Source organism: Ascaphus truei, chromosome 11, assembly GCF_040206685.1.
Source record: "Ascaphus truei isolate aAscTru1 chromosome 11, aAscTru1.hap1, whole genome shotgun sequence".
NCBI classification, from domain to species: Eukaryota; Metazoa; Chordata; class Amphibia; order Anura; family Ascaphidae; genus Ascaphus; species Ascaphus truei.
In genome coordinates this window covers 44,711,195-44,732,047 of record NC_134493.1, presented here as the reverse complement: position 1 = coordinate 44,732,047, position 20,853 = coordinate 44,711,195, and the positions used below count along the sequence as shown (strand labels likewise).

General features: G+C 42.2%; 1 protein-coding gene across 1 annotated transcript; it reads right to left on the bottom strand.

Annotated features, from left to right (window-relative positions):
* Positions 1–6,204: 6,204 nt before the first annotated feature.
* ZP2 (zona pellucida glycoprotein 2) lies at positions 6,205–14,112 on the bottom strand. Its single transcript, XM_075565187.1, is given in 19 exon segments — positions 6,205–6,371; positions 6,558–6,647; positions 6,725–6,818; positions 7,290–7,425; positions 7,874–8,063; positions 9,257–9,384; positions 9,769–9,860; positions 9,934–10,109; positions 10,226–10,349; positions 10,470–10,475; positions 10,478–10,659; positions 10,748–10,844; positions 10,995–11,168; positions 11,620–11,658; positions 11,741–11,884; positions 12,336–12,424; positions 12,892–12,978; positions 13,841–13,905; positions 13,988–14,112. Coding segments are annotated over 19 exon segments (2,112 nt in total). The 5' UTR covers positions 14,053–14,112; the 3' UTR covers positions 6,205–6,237.
* Positions 14,113–20,853: the final 6,741 nt, after the last annotated feature.

The following is a 20,853-nucleotide window of genomic DNA, read 5'->3' as shown; positions in this document are numbered from 1 at the left end:
AGGACTTGCGAACGGGTGTCTGCCTTGTCGTGGCTCGCAAGCTTACAACGCTTTGGCCAAAGGGTTAAACTAAATTACTCTTTTTCAAGAGAATATATAAGTATTTTACTGTGTATTTTTGTCATGTTGGATGTAGCATTGGGCTTCTCTGTCGTCTGTTGTATACATATGCACTCCTTTTTGACACTAATATATACATATATATTTTGTGGGGGCTCAGGGGTTCCCCAAAAGAGCCTGCTGGGGTTTTGTGTTTTGTTAACCCACAGCTTTTATTAGCAAACAAATACTGGTGGTGTCAGATTGCACCCACGCGTGTTTTAGGTCACCTGCGCTATATAAAATCGTGCCCAGCAGGAAATAATAATAATATACCACCAGCCAAACCGGCAGGCCTTCACCAGACCGGCTGCCGTAGCCACTGCTCAGAAAACACCTTCCCCACCGGATCACGGATCCAACCTCACCACGTGGAACCTGACCACCACCCACCACAGCTATGACAAACACCCACATTTATCTTTCATATCCTTTCCATCGTACTCTATTTTTTTTACCATTGTTTTTATTTTCATTACGTTATATACACCTTCTCTTTATAATAATATAACACGTTATAATCATAGCAAACATCAGATACATTAACACGTATACCAAACCAATAGCAACAGAGCAGAATCCTCAAGGGAGGCCAGCAGCAAAGATGCTCTCATACTCTCCCTCAATGCCCTCCCCATACTCTGACCAACACAGTGCTATTGTTTCACTTGTGGCCTCAAGCTTCTCTCCCCCCTCCCCACCATTTTCCCCTCTGACTTTTAATTGAATGGGAAACAATCTCCGGCCCCAACCTCCTTTTAATTGTAAAATCAACAGATTTTGTGCTGCAAGCAAAATATTCAGGAAGCGGTGTTTATCTCTGCAAGAAATGTGTCGCCCATACTAACTGAATGAAAGCCAGTTACATTTATTCTACTAGGTTTAAAGCCGCAGTGTCACCCCCTCACTACTACTCGGCGACAGAATATCCCTGCTTCAGCACAGGTGGCTCATTCAGTTTCTAATACAGGGGGACACACCAAACCCTGTACGCCCATAATAAACCACACAGAATCCAGTTGGACAAAGCAGGTGCATTTTGCGTCCAATATCTGGACCAACTCTAGCTACTTAGGGAGACCAGCTATTTTTAAGCTATCAAATTGTAAAAAAAAAAAAAAAAAAAGTCCCTCAACCCAGCGCAATTTAACAGAAGAGGAGGAAATCTCCCACAATCCCGTCCAAATTCTCCGACAGATTGCACCGGCGGAGACGGCATGATCTGTATCGATAAGCAAGTGAGGCAGATTTATTTTGGAGATATCAGATCTCACACACACACACATATATATATATATATATATTAATAAGGCTTGTGTCGATCATTTTTTGGTCATCAACCTGTTCAATGCCAATATGTCTAGTTGCACAAAGTAGGCACAAGCAATGATGTTTCATACTTCAGAGCATAAGAACCTTCTTAAAACGCTCTGGCCTTGCAGACAATACAGCAAGAGAACACTCACTGATGCCCTGCAAACTCTTCTGACAGTAACACGGTTTATATTTGGCCCGCCTGGCTTGGTTTGGGATACTTACGAGTTGGTCTATGAGAACAATTCATGAATGCTGATCCAGGCTACAATGGTATGATTACTCTATTAAAACATTTTATACATGGGCTAAGCACACCTGAATACATAAACATGATTTGCTCTTCCAGGTCTAAAATAAGCCTGAATAAAGGGGAAAATTAATTCCATTGCCTAAAATGGTTACCAAGATGTAATCCTGTAAACATGGCACAGCCATTGGCTGGTTTGGGGGTTAACTGAATTGTCTTAACCCCTTTGGTCCTGGATGGGCCAGCTAGGCACCCGAAGGTGTCAACTGACCCATATTATTTGTAGTTACAGGCAAAGATCAGATTGCATCTTTAACATAGAAAATGTAAACCATGTTTCTGAAAGGCACAGACGTCAGTCATGCGTCAGGACACCACCCAGATCTCCAGAAAATACTTTCCTCTCGCGGTGACATGTGCCACTTATGTAAAAGACATCTCGCCGCGGGCTCAGCACGTTCATCCTTCGCTCAGCTTCTATACCTGCTGCTAATCCAGCTTTACCTTGTATCGTTTCATCGCACCTTGGAACTGGTTTAAACACAGCATCTTCATTTATTGTGCAGCAAATAAACCAGTAAAATTAAACCGCTAGTCAACCATGTATTATTAAGCCTACATGGCTGAAGAACAGACACATTGGTTATTTGTGGCGACGTGTCAAAATATGCAAAACTTTGATCCAAAATAATGAACCAGGCACATGTATTGTATTGTATTGTATGTCTTTATTTATATAGCGCCATTAATGTACATAGCGCTTCACAGTAGTAATACATGTGGTAATCAAATAAATAACAGATAATATAAATAACAGATCATGGGAATAAGTGCTTTAGACAAACATAACATTAAGGAAGAGGAGTCCCTGCCCCGAGGAGCTTACAATCTAATTGGTAGGTAGGGAGAGCGTACAGAGACAGTAGGAGGGAGTTCTGGTAAGTGCATCTGCAGGGGGCCAAGCTTTATGTATCATGTGTTCAGAATATCCACAGTGCTATTCATATGCTTCTTTAAGCAAGTGTGTCTTAGGCTAAGGCCCCGGTCACGGCGCTGTAATGCGCGCCCGCGCTTTTGGCTGCGCGTTCCGGCGATTCCCCGGTCTGCAGCTCACTGCAGGAGCAGAGACCGGGGGGGGCGTGGCGGAGGAGTGACGGGGGCGCAGCCATGACGTCACCCGGCAGGTTCGCCCTCATTGGCTGAACCGCCGGGGGGCGTGCCTAGCCGCTCGACGCGAGTTCCTGCTCTCAATTCTATTGAGAGCAGGAGTAGCTCTCGCGCGAGCGCTGCGGCCCCCCCTCGTAGCGGGCCCGGCGCCATTGCGGGGAGGGCTCTCGTGAGCGGACGCTGTAGCAGGCAGCGGGGGCAAGGCCTTAAGGTGGGTCTTAAAGGTGGATAGAGAGGGTGCTAGTCGGGTACTGAGGGGAAGGGCATTCCAGAGGTGTGGGGCAGTCAGTGAAAAAGGTTTAAGGCGGGAGAGGGCTTTAGATAAAAAAGGGGGTAGAAAGAAGACATCCTTGAGCAGAACGCAAGAGTCTGGATGGTGCATAGCGAGAAATTAGGGCTGAGATGTAAGGAGGGGCAGAAGAGTGTAAAGCTTTAAAAGTGAGGAGAAGAATGGAGTGTGAGATGCGGGATTTGATCGGAAGCCAGGAGAGGGATTTCATGAGGGGAGATGCTGAGACAGATCTAGGAAAGAGTAGAGTGATTCTGGCAGCAGCATTTAGGATAGATTGTAGGGAAGACAGGTGAGAGGCAGGAAGGCCGGAAAGCATTAACCCTTTGATTTTTCCCAAAACTTTTCACATGGAAGCAAAATTGAGGGGCACACATGGACAAAGTTGTGAGTGCATTTTGGATAGTTCTCTAGCGTGAGATACTGGACATCTAGAAATTAATGCAACACGTTTTGTTTTGAAAATAAACATTGTGGCCAGGAGGATTTCTGCACCACAACCCCCTATGAGACACCTGGGTCTGCCATTACATACCCCCATTTTCCTGGCATTTAGGGGGAGGGTCAGCTGTCACATTGCCATCAAGGCTATTGCTATGACATGCATCATTACAATTGATTGGCTGGAGCTGTGCTGCTGCAGGGTCTGGAAGAAAGCCAGGAGATGTCCAGCTGTACCAGGGAATTTGTAGTATGCACAACAGTGTGTGGGATGCCACACAGACCTTAACACAATCTGTCCGCCCTGGGGAAACTCAGTCCCATGGCTCATCCTTCAGAATAAGCGCGTGGGGGGGGTTTGGGGTCCTTCATTGTCTATATTACAGTACATACGGTATAACCAAAGCACCATATCATAAGACCAGTCCAATGTATTGTTATCTGCCTTATAACATGTATTGAAAAGCAGCATGAAAGAAATGTAGCAAAACAGAATGAATGCGTTCAGACCTACCCCTATAACAGAATGAATCAGTAGCACTATAACAGAATACCCCCCTGGAGTAGGCAGCTAAGGAAATTGGCCACAAGTTTATGGGATACAAATAGGCTACTTTATTTCAATCTATTCTTAATGCAAGATGTTTCATGTAAAAGTGTTCAGTAGATGGCACATTTATATGTATTGATTTAAAGTGGAATACAGATGTGAACTTCCAATACTTTTTAAAATTCTGCTGTATAAAAACAAGGCTGGCACCTACAGTCACAGTACAACTTTCTTTAAATTGATGCTACTTTTCAGGTAGGGTAAATACATTCATCTAAAAATATTACCTCTTCAGGGTGCATTAGCAAGAAAAGCAATTTTCACTCCAGATGAAGCAGCGCTCAGATCTCTTGTGTGGCCACTGGTACAATCTCAAACACAATTTCATACACAGACATCCATTTCACCGCATTACATACAGGGAGAGTGACTCAGATCAATAAAACACTTCATAGACCACTTTTGTTTGGCCAGTGCAACATACTGCAGTGAATAACTGCTCGACTGGGCGATGTATACCCAGCTCCCCTGGCATAGCTGCGCCTGCCCATTTGAACCAAGCGCTGTCTATTTGGTGACTGAGGAAAGACACCAATATTAAGCAAATCAATGAGCTGTGACCCTTACTGATAGCACTGCTGCAGAAAGACAGGTTACTGGGTATGGGATGTGCTGGCTTTCCTCAATGAAGGAGTGAAACATGTATAAATAAGGTTTAATGTATGAATTCCATTATTTTACAAGGGCCATGACTGGTATTGCACCTTAGAAATAGTTGGCATATGTAGCATTCACACCATTCCTGCTCTACAGTTAAGTGAAGAAAATTGTTTCAGTGACATACTGTACCAATGGAATAAGATGAGAAATAAAAAAAAACCCCTATAGTCAATTAGAATGAACCAAAACCAAACCATCACTAGCCTACACTTTTTTCTTTAGCTTTCCTTATTAAAAAAAAAAAAATCTCCCCCTCTGGGGCAGGGTGGGAATTGGAGGGATCAGGCAAGTGGACCCCCCTACTCTGCATGATTACAGCACAGAGTCTGCCTGACGTGGTCTGCAATTCTGCTGAGCAGGCGCGGACTGCATGTGACATCTTGTGGGCTTTGTGTTTGACAGCCCTGGCTTAAGGTCAGCCCTCAAGGGCCATCAACCAACAATATGCCTAAAAAAAAGCACCAAGACCTTGGAGCCATGTATGACCCTGAAAATGTTGGTTAGGGCTGAATTTGCACAGCAGTAGTCTAGGTCATGGGATAGTGTGCCACTTATGGTCACACTTCCTAAACATCTGTTGGAACTGAAACCTTGACTTTACCCCAAGAGGATTCTGGGTAAGAAGGAAGACTGTTTTGTTTGACTTGGCCAGTGTAAACCAGCAAGGGACAGGTAAATGTTTTAATGATACAAAGCAAGAGGAGCCATCACAGCAGCAAACATTCTGTACAAATGGCCATGCCAAAGACAACAGCTGACCCCAGATACACAGGCCCAGGAAAATGAGAACTAAGAGCTTGACAGAAAAGTTACAGTAGATAAGAGCGGGAGCATGCACAGAGAATGCTTGCACATAAGGATGTAGTGCGAGTTAAGATACACAGGTCGTAATAAGAAGATTCTTTGTCCAAGAACCAATGTGCCTAGCCTCAATGATGAGGACAGAGCTAGTCTAGTTATCCCATTTGCTTGCCGAGGCTTAAATAAAACAAAATCTATTGTGAGAAATGTCTGTCAGACTCAACTTCCTGCAACATCCAATGTCTCACATTAGATCTTTAGGGCCACAAAAGCAGGCATCAGAACATTTTCATAAGTGACTCAGATTCATACCCAAAAGCCCTGTGGATGACGTTTGTCATGCACTAGTTTCCTGCCACCCGCTTATGCCGACCCTGTATATTGTCTGGGATCAAACAATGTAGTAGGTATGTTATCAGCCAATTATTTAAAGTGCAATCTGATGAGTCAGCACACTAAAGTCACTGCAGACTCAAATGTACTATGCCTTTACACCAAGCTTTGTGCTGCGCAAGCACCTTTGTTAATTAGATCATGTTCTTTTGCCCTAAATATTTGAGACTGAGGCATGGATAAATGCATTAAAAATGTTTATTACAAAAGTGCTCAGTGTGCAATACTTTTGGATTTTTTCCATTTAAAAATGGACAGCAATACAACAGTCAAGACAATTAGAGCAGCCAGTCCAAGAACAGGTAATACTCCTTCAGGAAGATGCTCCACCATGTCATTTGTGTGATCTAGGAGGAAAAATACAGAAGTGCATAAGTAGGACAATATCATTGTTAAATAATCAAATCCATTATTGTAATAAAAGGGGGTGAAGCAAGCATAGTACAACTAAAGCAGAGACACACATTGCCAACACAAGCCAATAAGACTGTGGTGATGAACATACTGCAAGACCCAAGTCCGCATTACTGTACCTTCATGCTGCACAGAAGTCCATGAATCCGTAAACAGGATAGGGCCAGGTAAACTCACTAATGAGGCATCCTTGTGCATGATCAGTTCATCTAAACAAAGCAAACATGCATTAGCCATAGCTACAAGAAGCCTTGCTGTTCAGTAGCAAGAACCACACTGCTCTTACCTCTTCTTTTCCTAGACTGTGGACACGTCTTAGTACAGAGGGGAGAGTCTGGTGCCAATTTGTTACACACAATGGCACTACAGTGAAAATAGATCTACAGGAGGAGATGGTTAGGTTTAATTATGGTATACATTTAGTCACAACAGTTTCTCCCAGGCATTTGGATAGGCCTCTGGTACAGTAGGAGCTAGTGATAAAGTAGACCATGCACCCTTTCATACTACAGTGCACAGTACTCCATGTTATTATATTCTTCATTTAGAGTCACTATGCATCCTGGTGGCTTCTATGCCCTCCATTTTAATATTTAGATACAACAGCTTATATTTAGTACCAGTAGACAGGGGGTGGGGGAAAGAGAAAGAACCCAAACTGTAGAAAAATCCAGGTTATATGGACAATTTTAGGATCTGGACACGAGTCTCTGCAGCCAGCCAACCCCTGTGTTGACCCACGCTTCAGTACTGCAGTGTGAATCCTTGGACTATTTAAAGTATTACTCCCATTAGTGTTAATGCCCAGTACTTTGTAAACTTTAACAGAGCTCCGATCAAACTGCACTTACCAGGTTGGTTAATGCTTCGCCACCTGACACAAAAGCAAAGGTCTTCACTTCAAACCTTTTGCGGTGGCTTGGTTGCTCTACACTAGAGCCAACAGGATGAAAGACCGTCATGTAGTTATCTTGGTCTTCTTGGCATCTAAGGGATTCAAAGTGAAGATATTAACAAGACTGCTATAAACACCAAGTCAGGACTAGAGAACTGCTTTGTGAGATTATGAATGCACTGAAACATCTTCATAACTTTAAGGGAATGTTAGTAACCAATTGGGATGTATAGATCGTGTGGTCCTATGGGTTGCGATGGTATACCGCAAAACATTTTCACCAGAAGCTAAAATAGCCAATTCACATGTAAATGCATTCAATGCAATTAGACTGTAAGCTCCTCGGGGCAGGGACTCCTCTTCCTTAATGTTACTTTTATGTCTGAAGCACTTATTCCCATGACCTGTTATTTATATTATCTGATTACCACATGTATTGCTACTGTGAAGCGCTATATAAATAAAGACATACAATGTGCAAGTAACTGATTTGTTACCATCAATATCTTAATGTACTTTCACAGTATACAAGTTACCTACCCATCTACAACAATATTCCATTGTGGGACAGCACGTGGATCTTGTGACATTGTGGTCCAGCAGTCATTCAGCACCAGGTCAATATTTGGGTCATTGCGATTCAGAAGCTGTACTTCCAAGTATATTGGGTCACGCAAGGTCTTTACAACTGGATACTGATCCTCACTGTAGAAGTCTCTGTAGGAATTATCTGCAGACAGTATCCAATGTTATTGCATCCTTAATACAATGCTCAGCTGCAAAGCTAGTACACCATTTAATGCAAGATTTGACAGTGCCATTAAATGTGCAAGGTTGCCAACTTAATGTAATCATTTAAGACAACAGGATCAGTGTCTTCCCCGGCATCTAAAATAGGGTCCCAGAAAGGGAAAGCTAGACACGTTCTAAACAAGCGTGAGGTACTTTTTCCAGGGACAATACATTCGCCATTTTAAGCCGTGATTGCTATATCCCCTCTAGTTTAGGTGTATGCCAGGATAGGTAGTCTTACAGACCATTTTGAGACCCTATTGTAGCCCCCCCCCCCCCCCCCAATCTCCCTTTCTGGTGTTGGTTACTAAAGTAAACTAGGAGTTAAGTGAGGGTAGAGGTTAAGTTCCACTCAGTGTTGACAGTAGTGTCATAGGAGGTATAAAAAGAGAATTCTGGAGGGGAGTTAAAGCATGGAAGAAAGAGGCGTCAAAGAATAGCGGTAGGGAAAAGGTTATGAAAGTAGTGGAGATCAGGCCCTTCTTTTGTGTTTGATAGGATCAGTGCCCCTTCAGATATGTCATGCTACAGGATTCTGAGAGAAGAGCAGGTCCCAGTAACACAGACATGCCTCAGTGGGCCAAGTGGAAGTGCCCGAGTGCGTCTAGGCATCCCCACCCACCAGTATTCAGTAACGCACCGAGGAAGTGACAGTTCCAAAGCATAGGTTGAAAGCAACCAACATTGCACAGATAACGCCTGGATCTCATCATAGGTCCACAGTAAAAAAAAACAAAAAACAGCCAGGACTATTACTATGGGGACTAGTCCACTAGATCAGTAAACTCAAAAAAAACACATGCACCTACCTGTGTGTTGAATGGGCACTGAAGGAAGACCTGTGTCAAGGGTGATATCAGTATGGACAAAAAAAAATGCAACTGTCAATCTACATGTACTGTGACCATTAATGTTACCAGGCTTGGGAACACTGCAAAGATTGAGGATGTACTATAAAAATCTCCTGGCAACCATCTTTTCCATCATCCCGCTAACCAGACAGCCCCTGAGACAACGTAAATAAATGCAGATATCCAATACACCACTACCCTGATGTAACCTCCACAGGGCACCAGGCAGGGAGGGTTACATTAGAATACTGAAGGGTCCCCTCAACCCAAATCTAACTACCTGGAAAGAGGTTAAGAACAAGGGAGAGAGGACCATCACTTTTGGAAGAAGCGAATGGAGGATGGGTCGCAACATTTACGATCACAGTGGCATCCGCATTGCCTGCGTAGGAACACACGATAGTCATCCTGCAAGAGAAATTACCCAGTGAGTGATGGGAAGTATTTCCCTAGAGCATTATATTTAGTCAGATTAGGGTCAGTCATTCCTTCCCCTACGTAAGGGAGCATATAGAAAGACTATAGCAGTGGTACTCAAATGTAGTCCATGGGCCACCAATAGCCCAGGTTAAGGATATCCCTGCTTCAGCAATTTAAGATTGCAATGCCTGGAAGAGTGGGCTTTTAAGCCAGTTATTGTACCCCACTGCCCATGTAACATGCTCGCCAACATGTTTATTTTTCAAAATACAATGGCTAAACCAGATTGATCCAGGAAGTTCTGCAAGCGTTAGGACTTACAGTAGATCAAGTCTTCTCCATGTAGCAAAGTTTAGCAACTTGCCGTTTTACCTAAATTCACTGTCTCTTGAAATTCTTCTTGGTGGAAAGTCCTTCCAAAGCGCATGAATCTCATTCTCATAAATGGCTTTGTCATCTACAAACTGAAGAGATAACCATTTATTAAGCAGATTTGTTTAAGAGGCAATATAAAAGACTTTGCTGAAGCCAACTCACCCTGATGGTCGTCCCGCAGTCATTTAAAGGCACGTGGAATTTCACCTTACTGCGACTCTTCTCAATTGGTTGACATCTACCATCTCCTAACCTTAAGGTGTCCAAGTTCAGCTCAGGCTGTGTGATGGCTTCAACTACTTCAAAATCCATGTAGCCATCTGGTGTGCACACTGCTGCTAAAATAAAAAAGTGTAAGCTTGTTTTAAAATGTGACCCATTCACCATCTAGTACCCCACTAATGAAGAGAAAGTATGGTGCACTTCAACTGCAAGAGCCAGTAACAAGATCTACCTGTAGGGTTTGCTTCGTTAGGACACTCTGGGGAGAGCAGCATTGGTATAGTTCTGTCATTTAAGTTGAAGGTCAGTTTTAGAGAGGGCAGGTAGTACAATGGTCTTCCAGCTGTTGTATCTTGCTGCAAAAACAAGGTGGAAGTCTGAGGCTTGGCCTTGTGGATGTTCGGATGAACACATTGGTGCCTGCATCAACTAATGACACAAACATGCAGAATATACATATAAAGTAGCCTGTTTACCTTCAGAAAATTCTTGTCAATGTATAGTGCGACAGCTCCATTTCTAAAAGGAAATCCAGTGTAATTCCCTTTTGTTGGAGTGGGTACAACCTCATTGGAATGTCAAAGTTATCCAAAGCGATACCCAGCAGGACACCTCCAAAGCTTGGAATCAGAATGGCCATGTGTGTAGAATTGCAAGTGGGAGGACCTAGGAAATTCAGCATCAAAATTAAAATGTACAATTCTGAACAAAGGGGGGGGGGGGACCCCACATGCACACACAAGCCACTCTTTACCTTTGGCACAAGCCATTGGAGCATTAAGGATGATCTTTGGAGTACCAATCTGAGAGCTCAGCCTAATGTCTCCCAGGTAAAGCTTCTGATTTTCAAACTATTGAAAGCGGGTAGAATGTTAGTTTGTTGAAGAATTACAGTGCCCCATCAGCCAGTGTGTGGCATCAAGACCAAAGAGATTTATACTCAGGCCCAGAAGTGGACTGGGTATTAGTAGTAAACCCAAACAATGTAAAGTACAACTCACAGTAAATTCTTTAATGCCAGATGCATTGAAGGAGGCCTGGATCATTAGGTACAATGGATCACTTGTCATTGTATAACCCATTTGCCAGGCTTGTGCCATGGTCAGTTGGCGGGTCCTGGTTCCATCTATTACTTCTAGGTTCCAATAAGAGGGCTGTACAATTGTTGCAGGCATCTGCAAAGACACATTTACTGCTCAGATCACAGGCATGTCTGCCAAGCAATAATGGGGGAAGAGTGCCAATTTCTGGAAGGTGGCACCAGTACATCAACCTCCCCTTTGAAGATGGAGTTGGGACATAATGACAAGTCCCTCCCAGACAGGTCTGCTCTGTATTAGCTTGTACATTTACAGTAGGAAACATTAAATGTAGCCAGTTACGTATAAAGGAATGGAAGCCTTCCATTTAATTTCTCGGCACTCACAAGGCAAACCAAAGACTGGTTACCCTCAGTACCAACACCCCATGATAGAGTGGAAACATGGTACATTGGGGTGCTTTAGAGTTTGTGTGTTAAGGTTTACAATGTTCCAATGAACGGGGGTTCTGTGACCTCTTAATACAAGATCAAGCTACTTCCACAGGCTTTTTGGGTAAAGGAGGGAGTTTGTAAGCTTTATGTACCTCATCATCGAAGCCAGACAGAATGCGCGAGATTTTTACCTGCAAAATAAAAATGGGAAATTAATGCCTTCAGCCCACGACAGATTGTATTAAATCAGATCTTGATTGCAGGAAGACTTACCGACATGAAGTCCTTCGTACAGTTGACCACATCCCCGGTGACATAGGCATCATCTGCTTGGACATCATTGCAGATAATGCTGTAAGTGACATCCTTCTGCCCGGTTTTGTTGAAGAATGAGAGATGCACGAGACGCCGTCCCATCTGTGGGGAGGGGGGGGGGGGGGGGGGGGGGGAGGGAGGGGGGGTTAGGGGGATTAAATACATTAATATTCTTAGGGCAAGTGCAGATCTCTAGGTCTCTCTGCACTTAAGCTTACTAGTGATATAATTTTAGCTTAAATATGTGATTTTTTTTCCCTGTAAGTGAATCAGCATTGCTTGAGAGAAATCACTTCATATTGAAGTATCATACTCTAAGCATGTTCAGGTATTATTAATCCAGTTAGACTTCTTATATTGATATATTGAGTTGACAATTTGAGCAAAGAAAACAGAACCTCAAGCTTTAATCAAAAATTTACTACAGCAGGGGAGGCCAACTCCAGTCCTCAAGGGCCAGCAACAGGTGAGGTTTTAAGGATATCACTGCTTCAGCACAGGTGACGCAAAGTCAGTGGCAAAAACAGACAGAGCACATGAATTACCAACATACCTCATGCTTGGTACATTTGTCAGATACAGAGAGAGTTTTTCTAGCAAAGTTCAGAGGGTCACAATCCATCATTGGAGCCCCAGCCGAATCTGTTAGGGGAAACAGTGGTTGAATTTACATCCCAATCCACTAGAACAAGGTGTGTGGTGGTGTTGGGGAGGAGGGGGAGAGAAGAGAACCTCCCCTTTAATTGTAAGGCCGTAGCACACCTGAGACAGCTACTATGATAACGATGTAGCCTGTGACTAAATTGCTCTTAGGTTATGCCTGAGAAATAGAAATAAACAAAAGGTCAAATCAGTTTACTGCTATGCTGGAAGCAGTAGAGGGTACTGCAGATATATTTTGGGTAGAGAATTGGAGATGGCAGAGAACAAACTTATAAAAAAAGTTACCCTAGTCATGTTGTAAACCACAGCCAAGTGGCAGGGTAAAGGTTGTTACCTTTCATTTGAACGGGGCACAAGGAAGCAGCTGCTAAGATGTTGTCAGTGTACCTAAAGTTTGGACTAAATACACCTGTCCAGTACCTGGAGATCTCAAACTGTTTTCTTACCAACAATATGAAGATGCTGCATTGAAGCCCAGCTATTTTTTTTAGGCAATCTCAGCTTGATTCCATTGTTGAGACAGGACACAGACCCTGGAATGAATTATTGCAGTTACTTACAGCCATTCAAAAAGAACAGCATGTTCCATAAAACATTTACAGGTAATGTTATCGATGGAAAACTCCCCCAATGTTCCCTCAGCCTATTAAACGTTAATGGAACATTGAAGTGTTCTGCGTCTTCCTACCAGACATCCAGGGAAAACCGAGTATTTTTGCGAATACGAGTGGAATAATAATGTGATTAAAGTTTGAGGAACCCTACTTGAGAAAGGATTGATATACTGCAGTACTGAGCAGTGAACCGCTACTAGGAACTGACAGACCTTTTACACCACAAGGGTCATTAGGTGATTCTCTATCCCCAGCCATAATAAAAAACTAAACTTCTAACAAAGGGCAGAAAAGTCACACCAGTTTGTTATGGTCATTAAATGGCAGTGGGTAATGCACGTATCCTAATCAGTATGCTTTAACATTGCCATCCCCTTGCTCAGGAAGATTTCAGCCCCGTTCAAATGAACTGAAACCTTCCCATGCTAGAAAATGGCACCAAAGCATATCTAGTAGGAAGCTCACCGAGCTGGACTTTGGTCTAACGCCAATATGTATAAATTCAGAAACAAATAAAATATCCCATTGGAATAGTAACCGGAAGTGTTTAGGGTCTTGTGAACAGAAAGGGTTAAATATGTGAGAGTTCTAGCTTCACAAGCCAAAAGACAACAATAATAATGTAGTGTTGCAGGACACAGGATTTGTACCTTTTGTAAGTCTCCTGCCTTTACCAGCTGATTTTAAATTAAACCCCTTGTCACAGTGACCATGATCTCACTCATAGCAGCATTATAGAGGTTAGCCACCCACTAAATATAATGAAACCACGTGCACTTACCTGGAAAACCCGGTGACTTTGCAGCCTCAGAGAGCACCAACAGAAAGCAGCCAAGAAATAAAAACCTAAAGACAAAAACAAAAAAACAAAGTTAGAACCAAGTGCAACTCAAATTAAATGAATTAACTAACAAGATATCATCTTTACCTGACATTAGTGAGACAGAAAGCCAGAGATACAGGCACCTTAGTGCCTGCAGTGGAACACCCCATTTGCAGCTTTAAAAATCAAAGAGACCAGCAGGAACTAGGGCAGGTTACCTGCTCACAGTCACAGAAACCCTGCTACAGGCTCTTCCCAAACATTACCCAGGAGGCATTGCATCTTGTCTTGGAGATCACTATATGTAGGAGGTCAGGATCTCCATCCCCCATTAATAAACCAATTAGATTCTCAGCAGTTTAAACAAAATAGTTGAATGGGATAATTGCTTCCACAGCTAATTAATTATCTCCCGCTGATCATCTCTACGTGTTTTATTTTCTCACCCTCATTTTAATGCATTCTCCTATTAAAATTGGATATTAAAGTAATTAAAGTTTCGAGGTTGCAAAAACAGCTTGAGACATCGGCAAAAAGGGAATACGTTCAGTGGGATTTTATTGCTGATTAATTTCATTTGTGTCAAAATATAACAAGATCCACCGCTCTCCTACTATAACAACTTAGTAAGTGAAAGATATCACAGGTGCACAAGGGAATGATTAAGTACTATATACACACATGGGAGGTAAGGATTGAAGAAAATCCTATTCCCACAAGAATCCCTCACAATTGCACTCATGTGATGTAATTATTGCTAGAATAACAGTGATCCAGGATAGTATCCTATATAACCAGTCATAGTGAGTACAAAAAACAAAAAATCATTTATTAATATCTGCAAAAGAACACACTGGGCGTGGAATATATACAAGGGAATTAAAATATTGGCAGGGGAGTGTGACTAAAAATGGGGGAGTACTCATATATGTGAGGGGATAATCTTATTCCCCGCATGGGGGTTAATACTCCCTATTCTATACTTCCACAGCTAATTAATTCTCTCCCGCTGATCATCTCTACGTGTTTTATTTTCTCACCCTCATTTTAATGCATTCTCCTATTAAAATTGGATATTAAAGTAATTAAAGTTTCGAGGTTGCAAAAACAGCTTGAGACATCGGCATAAAGGGAATACGTTCAGTGGGATTTTATTGCTGATTAATTTAATTTGTGCACAACTTTAATAAGTCATACATTTTCATGCATAATGTGGATGGGTGCAGCTATTTTTTTTTATTGTCTGGTATATAGGACTGTCCTTTTTATAAGGTGACCTTATTGAAGTGTGCCTTAAAGCAGCAGTCCAGGGTTTTTTTGTTCCCCCTTTAGTATGAGCATCAATACAATCCACGCAATGATAAGTAATTAGCTAAATTTCGATTGATCCGTTCCTTTGTGATAGATCGGCCAAGATTCAGCTTGGGGTTTCACTAAATGGCTGTCAGTGCAGCAGAAAAGGACCAAAGATGCAAAGTTCTGTGGGGAAGATCATGTGACCAGACAGTCACTAGATACAATTGGTGCACTGCTAGAGAGAGGGCAGGGCTCAAAAAGGGGGGTGCCAGAGCTTGTTTCAGAAGAGGAAGGGGATGTGACTTTGTAAATGGTTGCTTTAGAAACAAAAAATGCTTGTTACATTATAATACATTAAAAATGTCAGGCGTTATTTAAAAAATAAAATGCTACAAGTATTTTCTCATAGTACAGAACGGATTTATTAAAAATAGACACACATGTAGAATATTGCTCGGTCTGCAGCTTTAAAGGGATATTGTGATCATTTTGAGGGGGGCTCCCTTGCAAGGTGGTTTATCTAGATCGGACCCCCTGCAGCGTTAATACGGCCAGGCTGCGATCATGGCGGTCGTGGCAAGACCAACAATAAGTCTGGCTACATCTGTACCAAATAGATCTTTTTATGGTGAAATGTATTTCTCTGTGAATCTCGTGTATATCTTTGATAAAGGCAGCCCCTATTGCAGAAGCTATTTACAATACCGGCTTAGCATTCAGAAATGTGTCTGCCACTAAGGATTCCACAGAGAAATATAATGGATTTTGTTTTCTAAGACAGTGTGGGTGGGAATATTTATGACGGTGTCTGGAGATGACTTTTTTTTTAATATTCAGGTCTTAAATATATGTTTGGTATGCAACAATCTACTGTATTGTGTCTTGTTACTGTGTGCAATGCATAGCACACACCTTCTGCCTCTCACCCCCTATAGACTTCTGTAAATCCTTTTTAAAAAGCTGTGGATTTTCCCAAGCCACGTAACTTATTTTTTTTTAACAAAGTTGGAATCCTTGTAAATCAGTCAACTATTTTAACAGATATTTATCACTCTTTTTCCTGCAATCCATTGCATATCTCTCCTGTGTTAAACATGTTCAGGGCAGGCTGCGTCGTTATTTAAAGTCCTTATTCCATTAATGCCACGTAGATTGCGCAAAATATTTAATGTTTTCAGAAATATTCTGGGTACTTTTTTTTAACAACCTATGTACAGATGTAGCCAAGCCCTGGACCTTGTCCGCACCTGAGAGGGTTAAAGCTGGGGGAGGTCACATTGAAAGGAATGGACCTCGCGTGGCAGCCACCTCCCTCAGCGCTGCGTTTACCCATAGCGCCGGAAACAGTAAGCTTGGCTACATCTGTATAGTACACTATCAAATTCACCAGCGGCTTCCCATTTATGAGAAATATTGATAAACAAATTGTTATAGGGCGAGGAGCAGGGGGTCTCTAGACGCTCATAACAGTTCCGTGGACCCCCTGGTTCCAAGTTACATAGCGGGAAATGTTAGCACCATTAAAATCCCCCGCGTCACGCAGACCAATAGGAAGCCACACCAAATGGCTTCCTGTTACTCTGCATAGCGCGGGAGATTTTGTCGCCCCTGCAGGGGCCGCACCGGCACTATGTTTACAGGTATATATCTTAAGAATTAGGGGGTTCATGGAGTTTAAATGAAAGGGTTTCAGCTCAAGAACAAAGTGAGTTGTGCAAATTGCAGCTTTAATGCTCTTTTGGTCACTGATGGGAAGGAGAGACATTCAGGATACAATTATTCTCTTTCTGAATTTTAATTGAATGGGAAACAATCTCCGGCCCCAACCTCCTTTTAATTGTAGAATCAACAGATTTTGTGCTGCAAGCAAAATATTCAGGAAGTGGTGTTTATCTCCGCAAGAAATGTGTCGCCCATACTAACTGAATGAAAGCCAGTTACATTTATTCTACTAGGTTTAAAGCCGCAGTGTCACCCCCTCTGGCAGAGTCACTTTTCTCCACGCATGGACCCAGAAATGACTAATATCTCCCCTCAATCCGTCCTAATACGGCATCTGTCACGAGCAGCGCGCTTGTGAGCATGTGACATATATGCAGCCAGGGTTAATATACACAGCTTACTTGCTGCCCCACCTTTATCCTGCGCAAGTGACTTCAAATTGTCCAGCAAATAAACCAGAAAAATTAAACCCCTAATCAACCATGCATTATAAAGACAGACACATTGGTTACTTATGGTGAGAGGTGGAGATGGGCTAAATGTTGACCCAAGATAATGAACCAGGCAACGTTCTGTGACATTAACCCTTTGAGGCTTGGCAAAACTTTGCTAGGTAGCAAGATGGAGGACTACATTAAATTTTGCAGGCGCTTTTTGGGCAGTTCTCTAGCGAGAGATTTGGGTTGCTATAGTCTGGTAATTAATGCAAATCACATGTTGTTTACTTTCAAAACATTGTGTGGCCAGGAGGATCTCTGCACCACAAGCACCCGAGTCTGCCATTACTTGCCCCCATTCTCCCGACAGGTTTAGGGTAAGGTGGCTAGCTGGTCACATTAGTGATACACATTGCTGACATGCATCCTTCTCTGATTGACATTGGCTGCGCTATGCTTCTGTTACTGCAGGGGCTGCGCTATGCTTCTGCTACTGCAGGGGCTGCGCTATGCTTCTGTTACTGCAGGGGCTGCGCTATGCTTCTGCTACTGCAGGGGCTGCGCTATGCTTCTGTTACTGCAGGGGCTGCGCTATGCTTCTGTTACTGCAGGGGCTGCGCTATGCTTCTGTTACTGCAGGGGCTGCGCTATGCTTCTGTTACTGCAGGGGCTGCGCTATGCTTCTGTTACTGCAGGGGCTGCGCTATGCTTCTGTTACTGCAGGGGCTGCGCTATGCTTCTGTTACTGCAGGGGCTGGAAGAAAGTCTCCAACAGGCTTGCTGCTGTATGGGGGAATTTGTAGTACGCACAACAGTGTGTGGGATGCCAAACAGACATTAGCACAATCTGCCCGCCCTGGGGCAAGTCATAGTCCCATGCGTCAGATATGGAGGGAGGGTCTTCATTGTGCCTGTATCACTCAATATTTAATCACAGTATAACAATGTAGTCATCCTTATTAAAAAAGCTTAAATAAATTAAGCAAAACTGAATTAGATAAGCTCAGACCTACTCCTACAATGCATAGGTAGCACTATCCCTAACTGCACACTCCATAAGGGGAATTGGACATACATTTATGGGAAATACAAAAACCATCCACTCTCCCAAATAAGCCACTTTATTTAAATCCTTTATTCAAGTATATGTCTTCGCCACATTCTTAATCCAAGATATTACATGTTAAAGTGCTCAATATAGATGGTACAAAACAAATGTTTATGCATTGATTAAAAAATATAATAATAATTAGAAACACAGCTTCAACTCTTTAAATTAGACAGCACCTGCACATCTCTTTAAATTGATGTGCTACTTTTCAGGTTGGGTAAATACAGTCATCCAAAATGTTACCTCTTCAGTGTACATTGCTTTTCTAGCTCATTTTTACTCCTGATGAAGCAGCACCCAGATCTCTTGTATTGTCACTGGTACATTCCCAAAAATACACTCCGAGCAATTGTACATACATGTCACAGAATCACAGACAGGGAGTGATAAGACTCCGATTATTGATCTAAATCTCACAAACTAGATGTGTGTTTTTTTCCCCCCAGTGCAACAGTGAGTTATTGTTCTAGTGTGGGCCATGTATACCCAGCACTGCAGGTACAGCCTGGCATATCTTCTCAACCCTTTGCACCAAGTTTTGTCCATTTGTTGATGATGGGGGGGGGGGGGGGAGGGGAGGAAGCCACCAATGATAAGCAAATAATTAATCAGATGTAACCCATACAGATTAACCACGCTGCTGGGAAACCGTTTACTACATGTCCGATAGAAATTAGATTTAATCTATTTATTCCATTGGTGACTGGGATTGCACCTTAGAAAGGAGTCTGAGTCTCACACCATTCCGTCTCTATAGGAAATTAAATAAAATGGTTTCAGTGGCATACCAATGCAACCATTCTATTCTAAGCTCTTCGGGGCAAGGACTCCTTTTCCTAAATGTCACGTTTATGTCTGAAAGCACTTAACATTGTATTGTTATTTATATAATCGTGTATTACTGCTGTAAAGTGCTATGTACATGAATGGTGCTATATAAAGAGATCTATACACAATTGAGAAAAAAAAATATATAGCCCATTATAATTAGCTGTAAAAAGTTCCTGTGCATCTGCACTCTAGGGAGAAACAATGGTTTCCAATTAAATTTGGCTAATTGATCATAAACATTTTTGTATGAAATGGGGGGGGAGGGAAATAAGTCATAAACTTCGATGATCCCATTGGTCTGGTCAAAAACAGGACAGCTTAAAAGGTGTTATCAACACACAAATCACCAAGACCTCTGAGTCATGTATTGCCCTGGAAACTTGTTAGTAAGGCTGGATTTGCACAGCACTATCATGGGATAATGTGCTACTGCAGGACCACTTGCTAGACATACAATTCCTCACATTAGATTAAGACCCCAAAAGCAGGCATCAGGACAAATGTAATACGTGACATGGTTCTTTGATTCATACCCCAAAACCATGTGGATGATGTTGTTCATGCAGTGGTTTCCTGCCATCTGCTTATTCTGACCCTATATTAGGAATCAGCTCTGGGTTCAAGCCATGCAGCAGGAGTTTCCAAAAATCAACCAATTGCACTTCAGATTGGGTCTAATGAGGAGCAAACTGACTTACAAGTACAGGCAGTCCTCGTTTTACAACGAATGGCTTATCCAACGCTATGCAATGCATACCTATGTTCATTTTTACAACGCCAAAACGGCTTATCCAACGCTCTTACGACGCGTTGCAATGTTGTTTATGTGTATGTATATATATACACACTCATACACAATGTTGCAAAGCGTTTATATATATATATATATATATAATATGTTATATATATATAAATATATATATATTTTATAACATAATAAATAATATAAATTACAACGTAGTATATACAAAATATAACGTATGTGTGTGCTGAATATCTTATTGCCTGCGCAAAATATTTGGTGTATTTTAGTGTTAAAAATGCCTTCAGGAACGGAACCTTTCATTTAAACAGTGTTCCTATGGGAAAACGTGTTTCGCTTTACAATGTTTCGCTATCCAACACCATTTTGAGTAACACATTGTGTCGGATAACCGAGGACTGCCTGTAGTCTGATGTTAAAGCCTGATGGTTTGTTTGTGCCCCACAAGCCCCTTTGTTAAAAATTAGATAATGTTCTTTTGCCCAAAATATTTGAGACTGAAGCATGGATAAATGCATTAAAAATGTTTTACAAGTGCTCAGTGTGCAATACTTTATGATTTCCATTTAAAAATAGACAGCAATACAACAGTCAAGACAATTAGAGCAGCCAGTCCAAGAACAGGTAATACTCCTTCAGCCAGGCGCTCCACCACGTCATTTGTGTGATCTAGGAGGAAAAAGACAGTGCATAAGTAGGACAATACCATCGGCAAAGGGCATGAAGCCAACATAGTACAACCAAACCAGAGCCACTATGCCAACGAGATGGTTGTACTGAACATAAGACCCAAGTCCGCATTACTGTACCT